General features: G+C 41.8%; 1 protein-coding gene across 3 annotated transcripts in view; it reads right to left on the reverse strand.

Annotated features, from left to right (window-relative positions):
* Positions 1-21,787, reverse strand: part of CHRNB1 (cholinergic receptor nicotinic beta 1 subunit) — a 70,138-nt gene that overhangs the window by 44,590 nt on the left and 3,761 nt on the right. For 2 of the 3 annotated variants that reach the window (XM_085881307.1, XM_085881309.1), the window contains exons 2-4: positions 16,291-16,430; positions 8,152-8,196; positions 7,741-7,850 (exon numbers count right to left, since the gene is read on the reverse strand). In XM_085881307.1, the coding sequence (XP_085737433.1) occupies positions 7,741-7,850; positions 8,152-8,196; positions 16,291-16,430 (295 nt within the window). Of the gene's footprint in view, positions 1-7,740; positions 7,851-8,151; positions 8,197-16,290; positions 16,431-19,653; positions 19,688-21,787 lie in introns of those variants that run through there. The other variant, XM_085881308.1, reaches the window with a different exon arrangement.

Here is a 21,787-nt window from a genome sequence, read left to right on the forward strand (position 1 = left end):
CACTTTTTTACACATGCCTCTCTGAATATCATCTGAACTTTATACAGTTCATCGAATGGACTGGCTGGATAGCATAAGGTATGCACACTCGTCTTTGAGCTATCTACCTTGGGTTAGATCTCGACCGAGATATAAACTGTCACCCTGGTCTTTCACATGTAGGGCGACACATCAATGTGTACGCCATCCATTAGATGGACGTTAAGCAGGAGAACCCATCTGTCACCGCTGGACATTGGTGGAAGTTAAATATCCCATGATATATTTCGTGAAGAGCAGGTGCGTTATTGCTGGCACCCTGAACAAATTACAAATTATTGCCACCTTCAATCGAGCATCAGTCCTGGCTACATGGTTCGTGAGACACTTCGGATAAAAACGTTCCTGGCTAACCCCAAAAGAAGGGAGAAATAATTGGGGCTTGGTAGTACCAGACTTTGTGGTGTTAATTGTTAGGGCGTTCACTCTCATCAGCCTGGGAGGTTGGTGGTTCAAACCCCAGCCGAGTCATACCAAAGGCTTAAAAATGGTGCATGCTGCTTCCTTGATTGGTGTTCACCATTTAAAAGGATAGAGCATGGACAAACAACGCTGGGAAGGCAATGACAAACCACCCAAAATAACCCATGCCCAAAAACTGCTTCGGCAGCACCAATGTTCTGTAAAGAGTATGGTACAGCAAAAATCCAAAAGTAGTAGTAGTAGTAGTTGTGTTTGAAGGTGAATGATGGCAGAGGTCTGTGCACATAGGGGTAAAAAAAACCTCAGGCAGTCATAAACTGTCTGTTTAATGTTGCTTAAAGAGAACCGCAGCAGACAAAAGTGGAGCATTTTAAAGATAAAGGACCTCCAAGATAGATACAAGGAAGTAATAGAAAACAAATACTGAGATGAAATGAATAATCACATTTGTAAAAGCAAATTGCCATGAGGAGACATTTTAAAGGCGAAGCATATCATTAAGAGTCCAAATTTCCTCAAACCTCAGCGTATTCCCAGAGTATTCCCAGAGTATTGTTCCGCTTTCAACTCCGAAAGGATACGGGAGCAAAACAAAGCTTTCATGCATGCAGAACTATCATGCAGTCCTATATTATCATTATTTGCCTTCCTCGCTTGAAATATTACAAGCTTTTGCAGATGCCAAAAATGAAATTCATAGGAAGATCTCATGACCCACTTTCCTTTCGGACAGGATGTCCAAAAATAAAAAACAGTGTTGGTGAAAAATGAAGCCAGAAAGGTAGTAATAGATTCTTAACCAGTAAAATAATTAATTGGTCGAAGGTTAGAGCTTACATATTGCATGTATGCCCAGATAGTTTCCAATGCACCCCAGAAACAACATCCACCTGGAAGAAATAGTGAACTGTTACAAAAGATCCACAAAACTCAGTTATCCATGGAGCACCCTCCAACTCAGGTCGTCAACCATTTTTGGTATTGATGGAATATAGAAGGATTCCCACTGTGCTGTAATGGCCAAGAGAGGGATAAGGAACCCCTGACAAAGAGTGTCTCACCAACCTGCGAGTGCAATGAAGTGAATGAATGATCTGGAAGTATATCACCATCCATGGCAATTGACAGAAGGACACTCCCGATACACCAGGGACCTTCCTCATGTTATGCACAGGAGTTGACTGGGAGAGATCACAAGTCTGTGGTCTGGTCATAAAGCCGTTAAAGTGCTGGGGCTCTCCTATACAGGTTCGTAACCACCAGAAGGATTCTCCAAATAAGCTAAACAATCAGGAGGCAAGCAGTTCCTCACTTCCTGGAGCACCCTGGAAGGAATTCTAACTGTCGATAGTCTTATCTACGTTGCAAGCTCCTCCAGCGAAAGAAATCCTCTCTTTCCATCGTCAAAAAGACCTCCAACTTTTGTTATACCTTCAGAAACCATTTTTTTCCCCAAATCAAGGAAGAAGCTGATGTTGGAGCAATCAAAACAGGGTTGAACTACAACGGAACTCTCCAGAGCGCATACCTATACTATGCCAGGCTGAACAGTTTACATCTTGTATTCTACTGATAGGCCAGATCTGGAACTGAACCAAAATTGAATCAGCTTGTTCTTGTCACCTATCCATCTCATCCACCAAGTTTTGTCATAGCTCGTCCACAACTTTTTGAAATATCATGCTATACGTATATCGTTTTTAGCCGCATCTCTCAATGGTAAATAATCACTTAAAAAATTCTCATATCCCGATCTAGATTTGGATCTTCAGCAAAATCCATGTCACATACCCAAACTGTCCATCAAGTTTCGGCCGAATCCATCCACAACTTTTTGAGATATCCTGCTCACAGACAGACGGGTTAAAACATAACATCTGTCCACCTTTGGTGGCAGAGATTAAAAAAAAGAAAAGGGCCTCTTCCAGCAGGTATATACAGGGGTGAGGACCATTTTCTCACTCCATATCTGCATTCCAAATATTCAGTACTTCTTGATAAAACTAAGGCAATGTGTAATAAATGAGGCTTTAAAAGGCAATAAGGAAAATCTTACTTTTGTATCCCGAACTAAACACTTGCCTGAATAAATATGAAGCTCATGTGCACCATTGCAGCATTGGTTTCACATAAAGATACCTTTGGATAGCCTGAATGTGGTTACAAAGGTGTATGGCTGTGATGGCAGGGAAAACCCTGTCCTCCCCTTTATTACAGGCAAGCTCAGAACATCGAAGGACACTCAATGCTAACCATTCCAAAGGCAATCCAACAACTTAGTTTTCACGTTCGCTAAAAATTTGTTGGGAATACATATGTGTACAGGAAAGCTTGAACAACAGCAGCTTGGGAATGATAAACTGCTTGATCAAACATGTTCTTCTACACAGGCAGAGGACCTTCAGTAGCCCATCCCAGTCTCTGAACTTAGCTGAGATTCCGTTCTCCAGAGTGCTCCAGTTACCGCGTGATGAAGCCTTGTGAGAGATGGGGATAAACCCCCCAAATATTTAAGTTGATTATTTTATTTTATTTTATTTGGTGTACCATACTCTTTATAGAGCGTTGGTGCTGCCGAAGTAGTTTCTTAGCAAGGGTTATTCTGGGTGGTTTGCCATTGTCTTCCCAGCATTGTTTGTCCATGCCCTATCCTTTTAAATGCTGAGTGTCAAGCAAGGAAGTGGCACATACCATTTTTTAAAAGAAAGTCTTTGGTATGACTCAGCTTGGGGTTTGAAACACCATCCTCCCAGACTCAGAGTGGATGCTAGTTGATGATTCCATGTCAATTCCTGAAACAAGGCAAGCAATTCCTCAACTGGCATAGGGCAAACAAGGAGCCCAGATGTCGCTAAGTTGACCTGCTGACAGTCATAAACTGTTTTCATATCCCCCGGGCTTCCTGGAAACACGACAGCATCATCTATGTAAGCGGATAGAATGAAAGGAACATTATTGTGAGCCTTAAGATCAGATTATTTGTGAGTCAAACTATTGACATAAGTACGGAAGTGTCTGCTGCGTGCATTTGACCTCCATGCACTCCTGAACCGCTTGATGGAATGAGTTGAAAACTGGTGGTTGTACTCAGGGTGTGCACAGGAGGGTTTTAGTTGATAAAATAAATGCATGGTCATGGGGGTTCAGGGTGCGGGAGGACCCCGATTATACGTGTATGTATTGTATAGCACCACTCCTGGTTGGAGGGGGTATTGCAAGTCGTAATAAAATGTACCAATTCTGGGGAATTATCCTGTCCATTAGGACAGGCTCTTCGCTCGTATTTATCAATACATTTTTATTAACAATTTCTTTATCAATGATAATATATGTAACTAGAGAGTTCAAAGAACACGATACCCCACACAGTAGTATTGTCTCTTATGCAGCCTGTGGCTGCTGGTTGCATCATTGCTGGGAGCGTGGCTGTGCCGCTAATTCAGTGCCCCTTGTTTCCAGTAAGCTGGTACTCATTTTGCCGACCTCCGAAGGATGACAAGCTGAATCAAGCCACCTTAACCGTTAAGCCAACAACAGGGGTGTGTTCATTTACGACGTTTCTTGGAGAGCTCTCACCAAGTGGATGAAGCACTCAAGCAAGCACTCCATTCAAAGCTGTTGATAAGGAATGGCTGACTTGGCAAGCGCTAGCTATCTGCTTGATAACTGAACACACTCTAGGCCTACCCTACACACTATTCAAGTATGATGCTTCAATTTTAATAAAATAATGATTGATCATTTAAAAAAAAAAATTTTTTTAAGATCTACCGAAGCAATCTTATATACATCCATCCATTGGGACCATACTCTGTGCAGAGCGTTGGTGCTGCCTAAGCAGTCTCCTTGGCTAGTCTTATATACCACACACTTGTACACTGAAATAACATAACATTGAATTGTACTTTAGAAGATGGAGGCTTTATTGATCACCATAAAATGCAGCGTCAATCACTATCTTATTCACCTCGATCCTCTCACGTGCCACGCATTCTCATGCTATATTTTGATATATAGCCTGATGCTTGGAAGTATTATGAAGGTGATTTGTGTTCTACAGTCTTCGAGGTTATAATTCAATTTAAACTAGCATCCGTTGAAGACAAAGTCTTCGATATCCCCCGCCATAGTAAATGAGGACAAGTAGCAAAAGGCACCAGTTCAATTTATTCTTGATGTGTGTACCAAATTTCATAAAGAAATAGTTAATAGTTTTACAGCTATGCTCTGGAAACAAAGGTTAACCTCAATTATTTCTTAATACCCAACTTGTTTCCATGGAAAGTGACAGAAATTTTTTTGGGAGAAATCTCAATAAATATCAAAAGGCACCAGTTCACCACTTGCTAGATATGTGTACCAAATTTGGTAAATATATCTTGAGGGGATTTGTAGTTAAGCTCCGGAAACGAAATGTGACGGACGGACGGACGGACCCCATTTCTATATCCCCAGCCAACTTCGTTAGTTGGCGGGGGATAATAAAGGTTTAAAGAGGTTTAAAGGTTAATAAATAAATAAATTCTGGGTTTTACCACCGTTTTCCCCAGTGTGCATGATAATCACCCTATCTAAAGGTGCTGTCACACCTTGACGTTTTAGCCAGCAATGGCAACGTATGAAAATGTATGTAAAACGTTGGCGTACGCTGAAGTTTTGAGGTTTTTAAAAAAGTTTTGGTCATATTCATAACGTGTTGGTCGTATGCATAACATATTGGTAACGGGCACAGAACGTTTCGTTGTCTTCTAGATAACTTATACCAACGAATGCTTAGCCTGTTGTCGGCGTTCACAACCTATGCCGAACGATAGTTTAACTTAGTCATAGCGCGCTGCACGTATCGCCGACGAACTCGTGGCGTTCTCTGTTAAAAACCGGCCGCACGCCGATTAAAATCATAACCACCTGAAAATTGGAAGTGCCAACATCGCAGTCACACCTTAACGATTTAGCCAGCGTATGCCGACCTATGAAAAATGTGTCTAAAACTCTGGCACACGTCGAATACGGTATGGGTAAGTTGTGTATACGTTAGGAGCACGATGAAAAACAATGAAGTACGCTGTCATATTCTGTGGTACGTTGAGTACGTCGTGTAATTTCAAGCATGCTGAAAATTTTACGACGTACTCGACGTATGGCTCACAAGTTCCGCATACGCTGGCATAAGTTCTCGGCACGCTCCGCGATCGTTGTCACACGTCGGACACACGTCACTTGTAAGTTACTCATAAGTCGAAACACGTCGAGGTAATGTTTAGCATACCCGAAACTTAATTTTTAACCTACGAGTAACATGCTTTGAACCTATGTAAAACGTATCTCAAACGCACATTGTCGTATGTAGACGAATTTGATTGACGTCTTCCGGACGACCACAGAACTTACTGAACTGTTTCTAACTTACATCTACCGTATAATGGCGATTTGGCAGCGTTTAGGGGAATTGGTATATACAAATGGGCTTCACAAGAGGAACCCGTCAGTGTTCCAGACTCCATGTTGAGTAGATGTCAATGTCAGTAGTCGTAGCAGTAGTAGCAATAGTAGCAGTAGTCGTAGCAGCAGCAGCAGTCGTAGTAGTCGTAGTAGTCGTTCGAGAGAATTTTGTGATGTCGATGTTAGTAGTAGTAGTAGTAGTAGTAGTAGTTCAAGAGAATTTAGTGATGTCGATGTTCGTAGTAGTAGTAGTAGTTCGAGAGAATTTAGTGATGTTGATGTTAGTAGTAGTAGTAGTAGTAGTTCGAGAGAATTTGGTGATGTCAATGTTGGTAGTAGTAGTAGTAGTAGTAGTAGTAGTAGTACTTTCAAGTAACGTGTTGCGAAGTGTGAACAACGTTCGTGTAGCGTGCTTACAACACGTTACTCATAGGTTAGAAATAAGTTTCGGGTACGCCAAACATTACCTCGACGTGTTTTAACTTATGAGTAACTTACAAGTAACGTGTGTCGACGTGTGTCAACGATCGCATAACGTGCCTACAACTTATGGCCAGCGTAGTGGAACGTGTGAGTCATACGCCGGCATACGTCGTAAAATTTCAAGCATGGAAAAATTTGAGGACAACCCAAAAGTACAACGTTTAAAGCCAGCGCACTACGACGTATGGCAGTGTTTTTCAGCGTGTTCTTGACGTTTTCAAAACGTACCCATAACGTATTCGACGTGTGCCAGCGTTTTAGACAAATTTTTCATAAATCGGCATATGCTGGCTAAATCGTCAAGGTGTGACAGCAGCTTAAAGGGTTACATTAATTCTTTATACCTGTTGTTTATGTCCATTATGATGTCCTTAAAAAGAGTAAGTTTCCTGTCTGGAATGATTTTTCAAGTTTGATTTTTCAAGCCAGGCGGGCAGAGTAAACATATTATCTCACTCCTCTTTGCACGTGTGCAATCGGGACAAATTCAGGGAAGAAAATATGGTAAAAGAGCAGACTTGTCCTCTTATTCATGTTCAAAATATCACATTCAATTTAAATAAGCTGTTTCTCGATCATGAACTGACAATCATAAACTGATAAGACAGATAGATGGATGGATGGTCAGACATGAACCAATTGCTTAACCCTGCTTTTCACTTTGGGTGTGCAGGGTAATTATTAATGTTCCATTATACAGCATGGCGATATATTTATTACCAGCAAATACCACCCGTCACTTTACTGACAAGAATACTGAAATGGGGAGAAAAAGAGGGGGGGAGAGAGAGAGAGAGAGAGAGAGAGAGAGAGAGAGAGAGAGAGAGAGAGAGAGAGAGAGAGAGAGAGAGAGAGAGAGAGAGAGAGAGGGAGGAGGAGGGGGAGAGTGAGGAGGTAGACGAGCGAGAAGGGAGGGAGGTGTGCAGTGGAGCGTTAATTGTAAGTCATACTGTTTCATCAAAATGATTCTGCATAGAATAACAGTGAAGATGGAAATAAAATAATGCCTGAAATCCATTTACTACTAGTCATACTATAAACACCGTCCAGAGACAAACACCCTCCGGACATGTCTGGAGATAAACACAGTCCAGAAACAAACACTGCTATACTACTTGGCGATCTAAGGCACATGGAGGAGCTTGTACATTCATCACATGCAGGACAAGTACCATATATGAGGAGACATCAATGCACTGACAGTAGAAAAAAGTCCATAGACAAAACATTATTGTATATGGGATTTGAACCATGGGATCCCAGCATAAGGAAAGTAGTCAGAATTCAGGTGGTAACACCAAATAGGTCAATAAATTTTTTTTATGTATATGCTAGTTTTAAAGTATAGCTTACTTATTGGTGAGAACAATATCTGGCAGCCAAATATAATTTGGTGAAAGACGAATAAACTTCATGTTGTTGTAATCTTCAGGATTCCAGGATAAGCGTGGATCTTCCCATACCTAAGGGAATGAGAGTTATTCTCTTATTAAATACATAATCAGTAAAGTGACACTACTTTTGTATATATTTCAAAACAAACTGCTGCCAATTACTTCTTCATGTCACCAAAGTTATCCAAAGGATCTTAAATACAGATGATAAAAAAAATGTTCATTTTGATTTAAGAGTGATCATAGTAAAATTAGCAAGTTCATCGATCAAAACAATTTCCTTAATTTATTTATCCGTTGCATCCAAGAACAAGTGAATGGAATGATTGAGGCTCAAAACATGAGTATGCAAGAAACTGAATGAACTTACAAGGTTCAGGTATATTCTTGTTGTTAATTCTTCTTGTCTTTCATTCTGAATGATGCAAAGTACATAAGCACATAGATTGATCAGTTTTTCGACTACAGCAATGAGAAAAAAAAAACTTGTACAGTACAAGGAAATACGTAGGAGGCTATTTGGCCCATCATGTCCTTGCAATAGCCATACTAAAGCACTAACCAATGACTGCATGTAGTTGTAATTATAAAAGAAAAAAACATTTAAAATATTGTAAAAACATAGAGGGATGAAATCTCAAAAAACAACCAAACAAAGGAGGAATGACGCTACATTACGACACCACAATCTTCTTATGGATTACCATCATGACAACTTTTGACATTTTACTTTTGTTGTGGGATTGTGATGGATGAAGAAGAATAACAACAAAGAATGACACCACATTACGGTGCTCCGATACAACACCACAATCCTCCTATGGATTACCATCAGACATCTTTTGAAATTTGAATTATAGACAGTCGCTAACCCCAAAAGCAGGGAATTTGGCAAGCGCACACAATGGCCTACATTTTTCAAAGATAACGTTGGATCTTTAACATCCCCAAACAAAATACAGATAAGTGGCAACCCCAAGTAAAAACTGAAAGAAGCTGAAAAAAAAAGTTTAAAAAGGAGAACCAAAATACAGAAAAGATAGCCGGCTTTATGTCATTATCAAAAGCTCTGCATTTGAATGGGGTGGCTGTTAATTAAATGAAACCCCATGAGGAATCAATCCCAGTATAAATAGCTCAAGGAAAAGAAACTTGCCCGTCTGGAAATCAGCGTCAGGATCAGCGTCTGGAAAACGAGCCACATGTCTATACAGCCGCAGCTGACGCTCACAGACTATGCAGGTAACAAATCTCATTTGAGTCTCTCTCAGCAACCGCTCATTGGACACAAAGTCCAACCAGCGACAGCCAAGGATTCTCCGAAGAGACCTGGTACCAAAGGAATTAAGTCTCCATCTCAGATCCCTGGTCAGAGTCCAAGTCTCACATCCGTAGAGCAAGACTGGAAGCACCAAGGACCTGAAAACTCGGACTTTCGTCCTCCTGCAAAGGTACTGACAGTGCCACACCCCATGATCCAGTGAATTCATGACTCCCCAGGGCAGACCCAGACGTCTTTTGACCTCTGGCTCACGGCCAGCGGAAACATGACCTCGACAAGGGAGGAATGACCTCGACATGACCTCGACACTGCCATTGTAAGTGAATCTCTCCGTGACCTCAACATCCTCACCACAAGCAGGTAAAGACAAGCTCGCGGCATCAAGGATGTCATTGAAAGCCTGGATTTTAGTTTGGACCCAGGAAACCCATAATCCCAGCAGCTACGACTCCTCATTCAGCATCTCCATAGCCCCCAAAAGGATATCCAGTCTCCACAAAGATGACTGCATCATCTGTGAAATGAAGATCAGAAATATTGACATTACCAAACGATTCACCACAGCTTGATCTCTCCAGCATCCTACTCAGAATATAGTCCATACAAGTGCTGAAAAGTGTGGGTGCCAGTACACACCCCTGATGAACTACTGTAACAACTGGAAATAAGTCAGAGATGGTACCACCACATCTCACAGCACTGTCAGTGCCAGAGTATTGTTCAGACATCAGATCGATCAGTTCTGGTGGCACCCTACAAAGACCGAGAATCCACAAGAGGGCATCCCAATTCACTGAATCGAACACTTTCAGAGATCAACATAGGTTACGAGCAATCCCTGCCAAACTCTCCTCTGTGCTTGGTGAGGACCTGAATAACAAGGATACAATCATTGACCTCTTTGGTGTGAAGCATGACTGCTCTGGGTGCTGGTGATCAAGGAGATGGTGGTGAACCCAATCAATAATTATTCGAGCAAAGACATTGCCCGACACTGAGAGCAGCGCCACCCCTTGGTAGTTGTTGCAGTCCTGGCGATCACCCTTCTCTTTCCAAAGAGGTACAACAAGGCCCCTCTTCAAGTCAGTTGGAATGATGCCTGTGTTCCATGAAAAGCAAAGACCTGCATGCATTGACACAAGTACAGCATTTCCATCAGTCTTGAGAAGTTCAGCATGGATGCCACATATCCCAGGAGCTTTACCACATTTCAACCGGTTCACTGCAGACTGTGTTTCCACAAACGAAGGTGGATCACAGTTTATTGGAGGGTCAGCAATATGGGTAGTAACACCCCGACATCCAATTCAACAGCTCAGTTGGTGGGTCGGCCTGGTACAGCCACTCAAAGTCACCGCCCCAGCAGGCCTTCACTTCAGACTCCTCTGTCAAGAGCCTACCACCCTCCACTCTATCTGCAGTACACCGAGGGATGGGCTTGGAGGAACACAATGCGTGAATTCCCCTGTAAGCAGGACGATAGTCATTCGACCACAGGTGATGCTCTACCCCCCTCACATGCTCCTTGCACATCGGCCTCCTTGTCCACCCTCAGCGCACATACTGTTTTACGTCTCAACTCCCTGAACAGCTCAGCCCTGCCATTATGCCTAGCCCTATGACTCTGTTCAATGGTACCCAGTGTCCCTTGAGAGACAAAATTCTTCTTCGCCTGATGGTGAGTTCCGAGACATCCACCGGCAACATCAAGGATGGTGGTCTTGAAGGCACTCCACTACTCTTTTGGATTCCCCAAAGCGCCCAGACCCCCCAAATCTCCACTCAGCCTGTTTGTAAACTCCTCAGCTATCCTCTCATCCTTGAGCTTGCCATCATCCAGCCGAGGCTGGGATAGTGCCATTCTCCTGGATTTAAGCTGAAATTTCATGTTATGGAGCTGTTTTTCATCAGCAAGGACTGGCAAGTGACAACGGATGGTACAAAGTGCAGGAGAACCTGCGGTGAAAATCCTCCTTGAGTCAGTCATGAATCTGAAACTGGGTAGGAGATTCACATTTCAGCACGACAAAGATCCGAAGCACAAAAGTAAAGCCACACTCGAGTGGTTAAATAATAATAAAATAAATGTTCTTGAGTGGCCCTGTCAAAGTCCTGACTTGAACCCAGTTGAGCATTTATGGCGAGACTTGAAGATTGCAGTCCATCGACGATCCCCATCAAACTTGGCAGAACTAGAGCAATTTTCACGGGAGGAATCGGCAAAGATTTCACCATCTCACTGTCCAAAGCTGGTGGAGACTTCCCCCCAAAACACTCATAGTAGTCATTCCTGCAAAAGGTGTTTCCACCAAGTACTGACCTCAGGGGTTGAACACATTTACAACCAGTGAATTTTGATTTGAACATGTTTTTAACAGGAATTCCTGACATGTAACCTCCTTCAACTATATCAGTGTTTAGTTTGATCTCTTCAGTTATGAATAAAAGGGTCATTTGGAAAAATTGTTTCAACATAATTGGTAATTCATCTTAACGTGGCATTACTGGTCAGGGGTGAATATTTTTGCAGGCCACTTTCCCTACAATATACTCCATAATATTTATTACTAGCAAATACAGCCTGTCGCTTCACTAATGTTTCAATAAAGTGGGGGGGGGAGAGAACGAGGGAGGGAGAGAGAGAGGAGGCAGATGTAGGGTGAGAGGGGGAAGGGGAGGCAGAGAGGATGGGGGGAGGAGAGTTAGGGGGGAGGTGGGGAGAGCAACTCCTCATCAAACGTTGCTATTCACTGCAGGAGGGAGGAGAGGGAGAGACACACAGAGCAAAAGAGCGACAGAGGCGTGGGAGGAGAGTGCTGCATTTTATGAGGGGACAGAGTGAGAGAAAAGGGTGGGGGAGAGGAGGGGAAAAAAAAAACAAAGACAGGTGAGGGGTGTAGGTGGGGTTAGCAAAGAGAATGATAGGTGAGGCTTAATAACTGAACACAAAAAAAAATTAAAAAAAAAACGTTTCAGAACAGCTGTACACACAATCACACAACAGAGTTTGTAAAGTAATCCGCTGGCACATCGACAAAAACTTTGATATTCCAGTTCCAGAAAAGTTGTGGGAAAATGAACCTAAAGCAATCCCTGAAAACATTGAAGTTCCGTTCACGTACGACCTTATGATCCCATTGGGCGTGAACATTGAAAACAAAGTATTGCGACCGGATATCATACTTAGGTACAAAAAAGAGAGAAGAAGGCATTGCTAACTGAGGTGTTAATACCAGTGATTTTGGACTAACCATGCAGAAATCAAGAAAATGACCAAATGCCAAGACAAGCATGAAGTGAAAAGATCCTGGAAGCTGAAGAATGCCAAAGTTGTACCAGTGATGACGAATAACCTCGTGGAATGATTAAGATCCTCAAAGATATATTAAAAACCATCCCTGGGAATATCGCGAAAAACGAACTAGAGATGGAAGCTGTCCATGGTTCAGCGACAATCCTGAAAAGAGCCCTCGGCACAAAACTTTGAAAACAGAAAACTTTACAGCTTGGTCCATGAATCGTGACCCCTTACCGAAATGAAGATGAACACACACACACACACACACACACACACACACACACACACACACACACTTTGAGACCTAGCAGGTCTCTGTTTCCCCTTCTGAAACCTACCCACATGTGGAGATAGCAGGCAACAACAACTTGCAGGTACACACACACACACACACACACACACACACACACACACACACACACACACACACACACACACACACACACACACACACACTTCCATTATGGTAATACAGTTTATATATGTTCACACGTATAAAATACATAAAAACGACAAACACAAACAAAGATTCAGCTTTTACAGAAGATCCAGGTTGGAGTGGAGGAAGTAAAGGAACAGCTAGGAAATCTAAGAGTAGATAAGGTTCCGGGTCCAGACAATATGCAACCGAGAGTATTGATGGAGGTGGCTGAGCAGGTAAGCAAGATGTTAACGGATATTTTAAATAGCTCCCTGGAGTCAGGACAGGTACCGGAGGATTGGAGAGTAACAAATGTAACACCATTATTTAAGAAAGGATCCAGAGAAGAATTAGGGAACTATAAACCTGTTAGTTTGACTTCAGTTGTGGGGAAGGTGTTGGAGACATTAATTAAAGACTGGATGAGGAACCATTTAAACAAATACAAACTAATTAAAGGTAGTAGTCATGGGTTTACCAAAGGTAGTTCCTGTTTCACAAATCTTTTAGAGTTCGATGAAGCAGTGTCTGATTGGGTGGATGAGGGAAAGGCAGTGGACATAGTATATCTAGACTTTAAGAAGGAATTTGATAAGGTACCATGTCGGGGGTTGTTAGCCAAAGTGAGGGTTTGTGGAGTGGCTGGTCAGGTAGCTAAATGGATTGCAAACTGGCTTAGTGGTAAGAAGGAAAGAGTGGCTGTGAGTGGGAGGATGTCTTGCTGGGAGGATGTAAGTAGTGGGGTACCTCAGGGATACCTGTACTCAGACCATTACTATTCAACATTTACATCAACGATTTGGACAATGGGGTAAAGAGTAAGCTTTCCAAATTTGCAGATGACATAAAGCTTGGAGGTGAGGTGGATAGCAGAGGGGGTGGTGATCAGATTCAGGAAAGTATTGATACTTGTATCTTCTTCTTTCGGCTGCTCCCGTTAGGGGTCGCCACAGCGGATCATCAATATAATCCGCATAGTGATTTGGCCCATGTTTTACACCGGATGCCCTTCCTGACGCAACCCTGGTCACCTCTTACGACACAGGGATCTGGTACACCTATTTCAACCGGGGTATACACCAGCCCAGTACACTGGTACTCATTTCGCCGACCTCGGGAGGATGACAGGCTGAGTCAACCCCCTGGTGTATTAATTCAGTGGCCCAACGGGGCTTGAACTCAGGACCTTTTGGATCCCAAGCTGCTGCCCTAACCACTGCGCCAACACCTGGCTTGAAACACCAGGTATTGATACTTGTATAGATTGGGCAAAAGACTGGCAGATGGAATTTAACCTGGGCAAGTGTAAGGTGTTGGGGATGGGAAAGAACAATGAAAATAGAGATTACAGGATGCAAGGGGTAATTTTGGAGTGTGTCACACAGGAGAAGAACCTGGGGGTGGTAATAGATACGGGAGGTAAACAATCAGCACAGTGCTAGGCAGCTATAGGTAGAGCAAATAGGGTTTTATGTTGTGTTCGGAGGGAGATCATTTATAAATGAAAAGAGGTGGTGTTAATATTGTACAGGATTTTCGGGTGGGCCACATCTAGAATATTGTGTACAGTTTTGGTCATTACAATTCAGGAAGGACAACGATGCCATCGAGAGGGTTCAGCACAGGGGGGTACGAGATTGATTCCGGGCCAAGATAGACTCAGCTATGAGGAGCGGCTGAAGGAGACAGGGCTTTATTCGCTAGAAATGAGGCGGTTACGAGGAGATATGACAGATGTTTAAGATAATGAAAGGTATTGATAAAATAAGTGCAGATTAATTATTTAACAGAGTAGACAGTGATAGGACCAGGGGCCATGGCCTGAGAGTAAAGAAGAGGAGAGTTAAGGCGATAGTAAGGCAGAGGACTTTCACTCAGAGAGTAGTTAATGCATGGAATGGCCCCCTTGAAAGGTAGTGGCAGCAGAAACAGTAGATAAGTCTAAATTAGAATTAGATAAGTACCTGGAAGTTATGGAGATAGAGGGGTATGGGGATGTTCACAGGACTTTTCAGTAATTTGAGCAATGATGGGTGATTGTGTGCATGTGTATGAGTGCTGTTGGGGGTCTTGTCGAGGGGTGTTGCATGGTTGATGTTGTGTGTTTTTGGCCAGGCCCATGCCCCCTCCCCTGAGGGGAAGAAGAAAAAAAAAAAAAAACTACCAAAACTTAAAGTACAACAATAATAATAAATAATTAATTTTTTTTTTGCATTTTCTTCCTTGGATCTTGTGTCGATGCGTTGGTGTGGTGTTCGCACAGGCATGATGGGCTGAATGGCCTCCACCTGTGTTCGATTTCCTTGTAAGTCCTTGTAACCCACAATGTCAAAGTAAAAGACAAATTCTAAACAGAGTTCTTTGAAAGAGGAATTCAAGTGGGAAATTAACAAAATACAATTGAAAAATATATCAAGATACAGACCACAAAATGTTGATCAATGCTCTCTACGTTCACAACCAGATCACGACAAACACGTGGTCAGATGGACCTTATTGTTTTTATATGTATCGATGTTGAAGTGAGGTGTGGATAATATTCGGAGATCGCACAAAAAGGTTAAACAGAGACATCTTGTAAAAATGAAATTCCACATTTTCAGCGGATGAGACACCTCCCGAGATACCAACCGCACAGTGCCGCAGGGCCCAACACAGGCGGAAACGTACGTCTGTCGAATCAATGTTCCCTTGAAAGCACGGATACTTTTACCAAAACGAACAACCAAGCAGCTTGGAGAGCGCCCGCCAAGTGGCTTAAGCACTCAAGCAAACACTCCAACGAAACGGTTGTTAGGAAATGGCGAGTTTTGCAAGCGATAAGCAACATTAAACATTCACCTCCTGGAGACCCTGAAATGTCAATCCACGAAGACTGACGTCTCCGGATGTTTTATAAGCATTGCCATATACCTCGCGATTTGTACTTATGATGAACAGGCATTCCATAATATGAGCGAGGAATGTGAAAACAACCACTTTATCGTAAAGAAATCGTTGCGGCCTGTTACAAGTCAAGACATGGTTGAGCAGGCCAGAAAACATCGCAGCTTCAGACCCCAGCGAGGTTACCCAGGAAACGCCTTCAGACCCCAGCGAGGTTACCCAGGAAACACCTTCCGACCCCAGCGAGGTTACCCAGGAAACGCCTTAAGACCCAGAGAGTGAGGTGGCCAAAGATCGCCTGATGAAGGATATAATTAAATAAGGCCGTTAATTATCTTCAAAAGGGAATTTTTAATTAACCCAAACACCCAATTTTCACTCTTGCACTTCCTTGTAGGTTTCTTAGTATGCATGCAAAGTTTCAGGCTGTTAGGTTTTATAGCTTTGGAGTTATGGAGGATACACACACAGTGACACACAAACTGACACACACACACACACACACACACACACACACACACACACACACACACACACGACACTAAATTTTTCACTTTTGTTTTTTCAAAAGGGACAACTGCATATGATGTGTTTGAGTGTTATTAACAGGTGACAAACTCACAAGGCTAATGAGCTGGGCCAAAGTCATTCCGACTCTAACAGTGACCCTTCTTGAAGGATCTCTTGCTGGTCGAATACCCTTGTTGTAGTTTTTCATCAGAGTTGAGAACAGATTACTCTCAGCTTCTGATCCATTTGATTCTGTGAGAAAGATGCACAAATTTCTCGAGAAGCACCGTTATTACATGATGTGAATAGTACAGTCAATGAAATGAAAACCTGGTCGTACCAAAAAAACTGTGTTTGTGTGCTTGGTGCTCCCACCTGATCACATAACACAAGATATTTGGATCTCAGGTTCAAATGCATTTTACTGTGTGGATTTAACGATTGTCTTTTGACGTTCTTACAAACCAGGAACATAATGAAAGATATATATTTTTTATTTCTTTATAAATATACACATGAATGGTTGAAGGTTGTCTTCCATTTTTTTTTGTTTCTTGATATTAACTATATACTGTACTCGTAGGGCAAAACTGGGCATTATACTGCAAGCAGATCAATAAATCAGTGAAATGAAGAATGAGTGAGCAGGATGAGCTCTTTATTTATGCAGTCCAAGCTCCGCCACTCTCCTTACTGGCCAACATTTCTTTAAGGATATTTTTGTTTAACGGCACTTATGGACAGTTTTGTGACTTTTTTTTTGCTGCAATCATAGTTTTAAGCTACGGTGTGCAAAGTTTCAGTTTTCTAAATCACCAAAAAGTACTAAACATTTATATGAGTGAGTCAATGATTGAGTCAATCGTTATAAATATATATATATATATATATATATATATATATATATATATATATATATATGTAAGTTGTGATGTCATGCCACTGATTATGCACAACTCGATGATTACTTTGTTCAATAACCATCCAGTGGTTAGAATATGTCCTTCGTGGATAGATCACTCGCCTCAGTTGGTGAGATGCACGGCAACCAATATAGACGATCACATTAAACTTTTCAATCAATTATTTTTTTTCTGCAGAATAATTTTTTTTTTTGATGAAAACTGTGTACATTGAGGCAAAACTGATACTGACCTCATGTGCAATTTATAGAGTTGTAAGGTAGAGAATGATCATTACAAATCAGGATGTTAATTTGTTGTTTTTTGTTTATTCATTTGAGTTATAAACTATTAACAAACCTCGATACAGGGCGTCCTTAAAGTCCTTGTGTAACTTTGAACTCTCACAACTTTTGATGGACACACGATAGAAACAAACTATGAACAAGTACAGATACATTCAAAGTACACCACCTCCATGAAAAATAAATAAAGAACAAATCATCCAGCATGCGACATCGCCGTGCTGCACGTAGAGATGGAATTGGGAAGGAGCGGTGAACTTCTCAGGTAAATATGTACAAATGATACTTAGTTTATGTGTGTAAATGTACTTCTGGGGTGAATGTTGTTACGTGCTACTTTCACAACAACACAATTGGATGAAACAACAACAACAATATGGATCAATCTCGGACTAATTAATCTGGATAAATCCCGGACTATCAATCTGGATAAATCCCGGATGAGCCCCCAGTTTCTGTTACGCGCCACCTTCACAACCTCGAAACGAGTGTTCCTTGAGTGTTCCAAAGGGTAGCACGGCAGACGATATAAACGATCACGTTAAACTTTTCAATCAATTGTGAACAAACCAGGTGAACCATCGACATACAACTTAAGGAATTTTAAGAATGTAATTTATTTCAACCCCACTGTTAACCTGCGCTAATATATATCATTAAAAATGCAATTACAATTCAAGTACAATTCCTCAGTGACTATAAACTTCCACACAGAAGAGTACAAGTCACAGTCAATGCATAATCAAATCAAAGTTACACACACAGATCTCAATGCAGTTTCAAATACTTCAACAACTCTTTACAAAAGCAATTACTCTCTTGACAAAGGCAACTTTACATTCACGTGTTAATACACCCCCTTTTACCAGGATTCGTGCCGTGAACCAACGTTAAGATCTTGCAGTGTCCAACTGTGCAATTAAACCTCTTGCCATGTCAAACAAGCGTGCAGATCTGTGAACCTTTTGCTGTGTGTAGTTTTGCCGTGTAGATGAAACAAATTTGACCATGAAAAGTCGTGCAGAAACGAACCTTGCAGATGAGTGGTTCATCTCTGGGTGTAGAGTGTGCGAACCCCGCAGGAATGCTCATGCAGTGTGGATCTCACCACGTCTCTAGTCGAACCACGAGAATGCGCGAGGTGGAGGGAGGGACAACCTTGGCGTGCTGTGTTGGCGCTTCGGGCGCGCAACCGATCGGCCAGCAGGAGTGAAGCCATACACCAGGTCAGTGGCCACCATGTGCTCAGTACAAAAGCACACGAGACCGTCGATGCCTGTCACCCACTGTGCCCAGCACTCCACTGTTCCAAAGCTCCGTACACTGCTAGAGCTGGATATCCGGGTCACCTCCAAGATCACCACCTAATCTCATCTGCTTCGATCTTTCTCGTTTCTTTCTCCTTGCCTTCTCCCGATCACTCCTCGCCTCACCTTTTTATGGAAAACTCGCAAGGTCAATCTCGCAGCAAGGCAAAACTGGTTGAATCCAAAGACCAAAGCATTCAGTCTCAACACCGGTCATCTTCAAAGCTCTGTTGACCAGCCGTCTTGATGTCACAGCCCATGACGCATACTGATGTCTGTGCACGAATCCTTTGTCGCACTTTACATCTCATTTAATTAATTCACTGAAACTTGAGTTGCCTTTTGTCCCCAAATGATCAGAATCATGTCTTTAACACAAAACTGAACATTTCCAACCATATAGGATTTGCATTGGATTTACTAATCCATAACAATGTGTACAAATGACACTTAGTTTATGTGTATAAATGTACTTCTGAGATGAATGTGCACAAATGACACTTAGTTTATGTGTATAAATGTACTTCTGAATTAAATGTGTACAAATACTACTTACTTGCTGTGCAGCACATGGAGACGGAATTTAGAGGGAGTGGTGTGCAATAATTGATTGATTAATTGCAAAATTAAAATAGGTAAATAATAATCGCAAAATAATTAATTTCTTAATCAATTGGCTAATAGCATATCAAAACCACCGTTGTTTCATCCAAATCTGTAACTTTTTGAAAGTGAAATAATTCATTAAAAAATGAATAATTAATCGATTGATTGATTCATCAATAAATCAAAAATACTCTTTACAGCCAAATCACCTGTTCACTGTTGAGTCTAAATATCAGCTTCCTTGCTCAAAAGGTGCCTGAGAGATTTCCAGGATGAGAAATAAAATAAATAAGTAATTAATAAATCTATAATAATAAAAGTATTTTATTTATTTCTTTTTTTGCCAGTAAAATACCATTTTTGCCAAAGTACATCTTCACTTTTGTCCCCAAATTTCAGTTTTGTAGCTCAAAGGATGGCTGAGATATCACCCGGACAAACAAGAAAGAAAACAAACAACAGAGTAAAAACTGAGTACTCCCTTCAGCACCCGGCAATGACATCATGCATCGCCTGGATATGTACAATAGTGCTTGAAATCAGAATTCATCAAGTTTTAACTCAATACAGTTCAAATGTTGAGGCTTCAACATAACCACCATATTTCGTAATAGATCGTTAAATCCGAATTTTCAACTTGTTTGAAAAACATTCTCCAGTTGCTGCTGAGTAATTTCATGAATTGCTTTTGGGATCTTAGCAATAAGGTCATCCAAAAAATGTGGTTTTGATGACTAAACAACAGTTTAACATCGCCCCATAAAATGTAGTCCATTGGGGACAGGACAAGCGAGCAAGGTGGCTCGGCAATTGGTCCACGTCTAACCACATCCACATCTGGGAAGACATCATTCAATAAACATCACACATTGAAAGCGTAGTGGCAGGAAGCTTGTAGGCCAAGGGCCAGATATGGCCACCGTGCACCACCTCCCAGCAAACCTATGTTTTTCTGAATCCCCTGGATATACTGAACACGGATATGAATGTTGAACATTGAACATTGTTCAACACGGAACATTGAACACGGAACATTGAAATTTTGGGATGCACTACCTTTTTTGACCTTTTGAATAGGGGTTCCCTAAAATTATACTTTTATCGGTTTGCGTTGAATTAAATTTACGGATGGAATCAAAATGGCATGCAGAAGGCCCAAATCATATTCAATATACATGTATGATGCATCAAATTGACGATAATTGCATTCTGATCATCTGTATATGTCTCACAGTGTTGTACATTAAATTTAAATTAAATTATATACATTTGAATATATATTCCCTATCTTTCGAATAAACACAAAATCAACACTCCGTATTCCTCAATGAATTCATATAATGTAATATTTGACATTATATGAATTGTATTGCAGGTACAGACTATTCAATGATAGTGAGAAACGGTTTTAATTACCTTATATTTCTTGAAATATGATAGGCCATGGGCCAGATATGGCCAGTAACATGGGCCACCAACCTCCGAATGACGAAACACTTGTCATTTTCGATGACAATGCCTGTTTCTACTTCCTAAAGGAGATACCAGGTAACTTCAGCCAGATATGCGAAAAAGTGTTCCACATCCTGCCGAAGTCAGGTGACGTCGTGTTTAGCACAGATAGCTACATACCCAATTCTGTGAAAGCGATGGAACGACTGAGGAGAGGATCTGGGGACAAACTGATTCTGAAGGGGGAAACACTAAAGAACCTGCAGATTGGAAGTTCTTCTTGAGCAATGATGAGAACAAGCAACAGTTCATTGAACTCCTCACTCGACTCTGGAGCCAAGACGCATATGCCAGAAAGTTACACGGGAGGAAGGTAATTGTGACTTGTGGTGGATCAGCATATCTACTGACATCTGAAGACGGTCTGTCAACGTGTAACAGAGAACTGATCACACTAAAATCTACTCAAGAAGAAACTGATTCTCGAATCATTCTGTATTGCGAGTATGCCAGGAGTCAGAAGTACAGCCACATCAGGGTGAAGAGTCAAGATAGTGATATATTTGTCATCCTCATGCACTTCGCTGCAACTATGACAGATGTGACGATCTTGTTTGACACAGGTACCGGGAACAAGAAGAGGCTTATCGACGTGACCGAAATTGCCCGTGGTTATTCTACACTGCATTCAACAGCAATAATGGCTCTTCATGTATTCAGTGGCTGCGACTCGACCAGCGCTTTCAAGGGTCGAGGCAACGTGAAGCCACTGAAGACCCTTTCTAGGCTGCCCAAGTTTGTACCAGTTCTAGCTAGATTAGGAGATACGTGGGAAGTACCCGACGACCTGATGGATGACCTGGACGAGTTCACCTGTGCGTTATATGGAAGACCTCGTACTCAGAGCGTCGATGAGTTGCAGTTCATGAAAATGAATGAGCTGTATGCGAAAGATGATGACCATCTCTCACGTTCGAGCACAGTTGACATGGGCACTCTCCCTCAATGCAAGAAGAGGCTGGAGCAACACATCCGGA

This window comes from Eptatretus burgeri, chromosome 5 (assembly GCF_056783735.1).
Source record: "Eptatretus burgeri isolate ZD-2024b chromosome 5, Ebu_testis_v1, whole genome shotgun sequence".
NCBI lineage: Eukaryota > Metazoa > Chordata > Myxini > Myxiniformes > Myxinidae > Eptatretus > Eptatretus burgeri.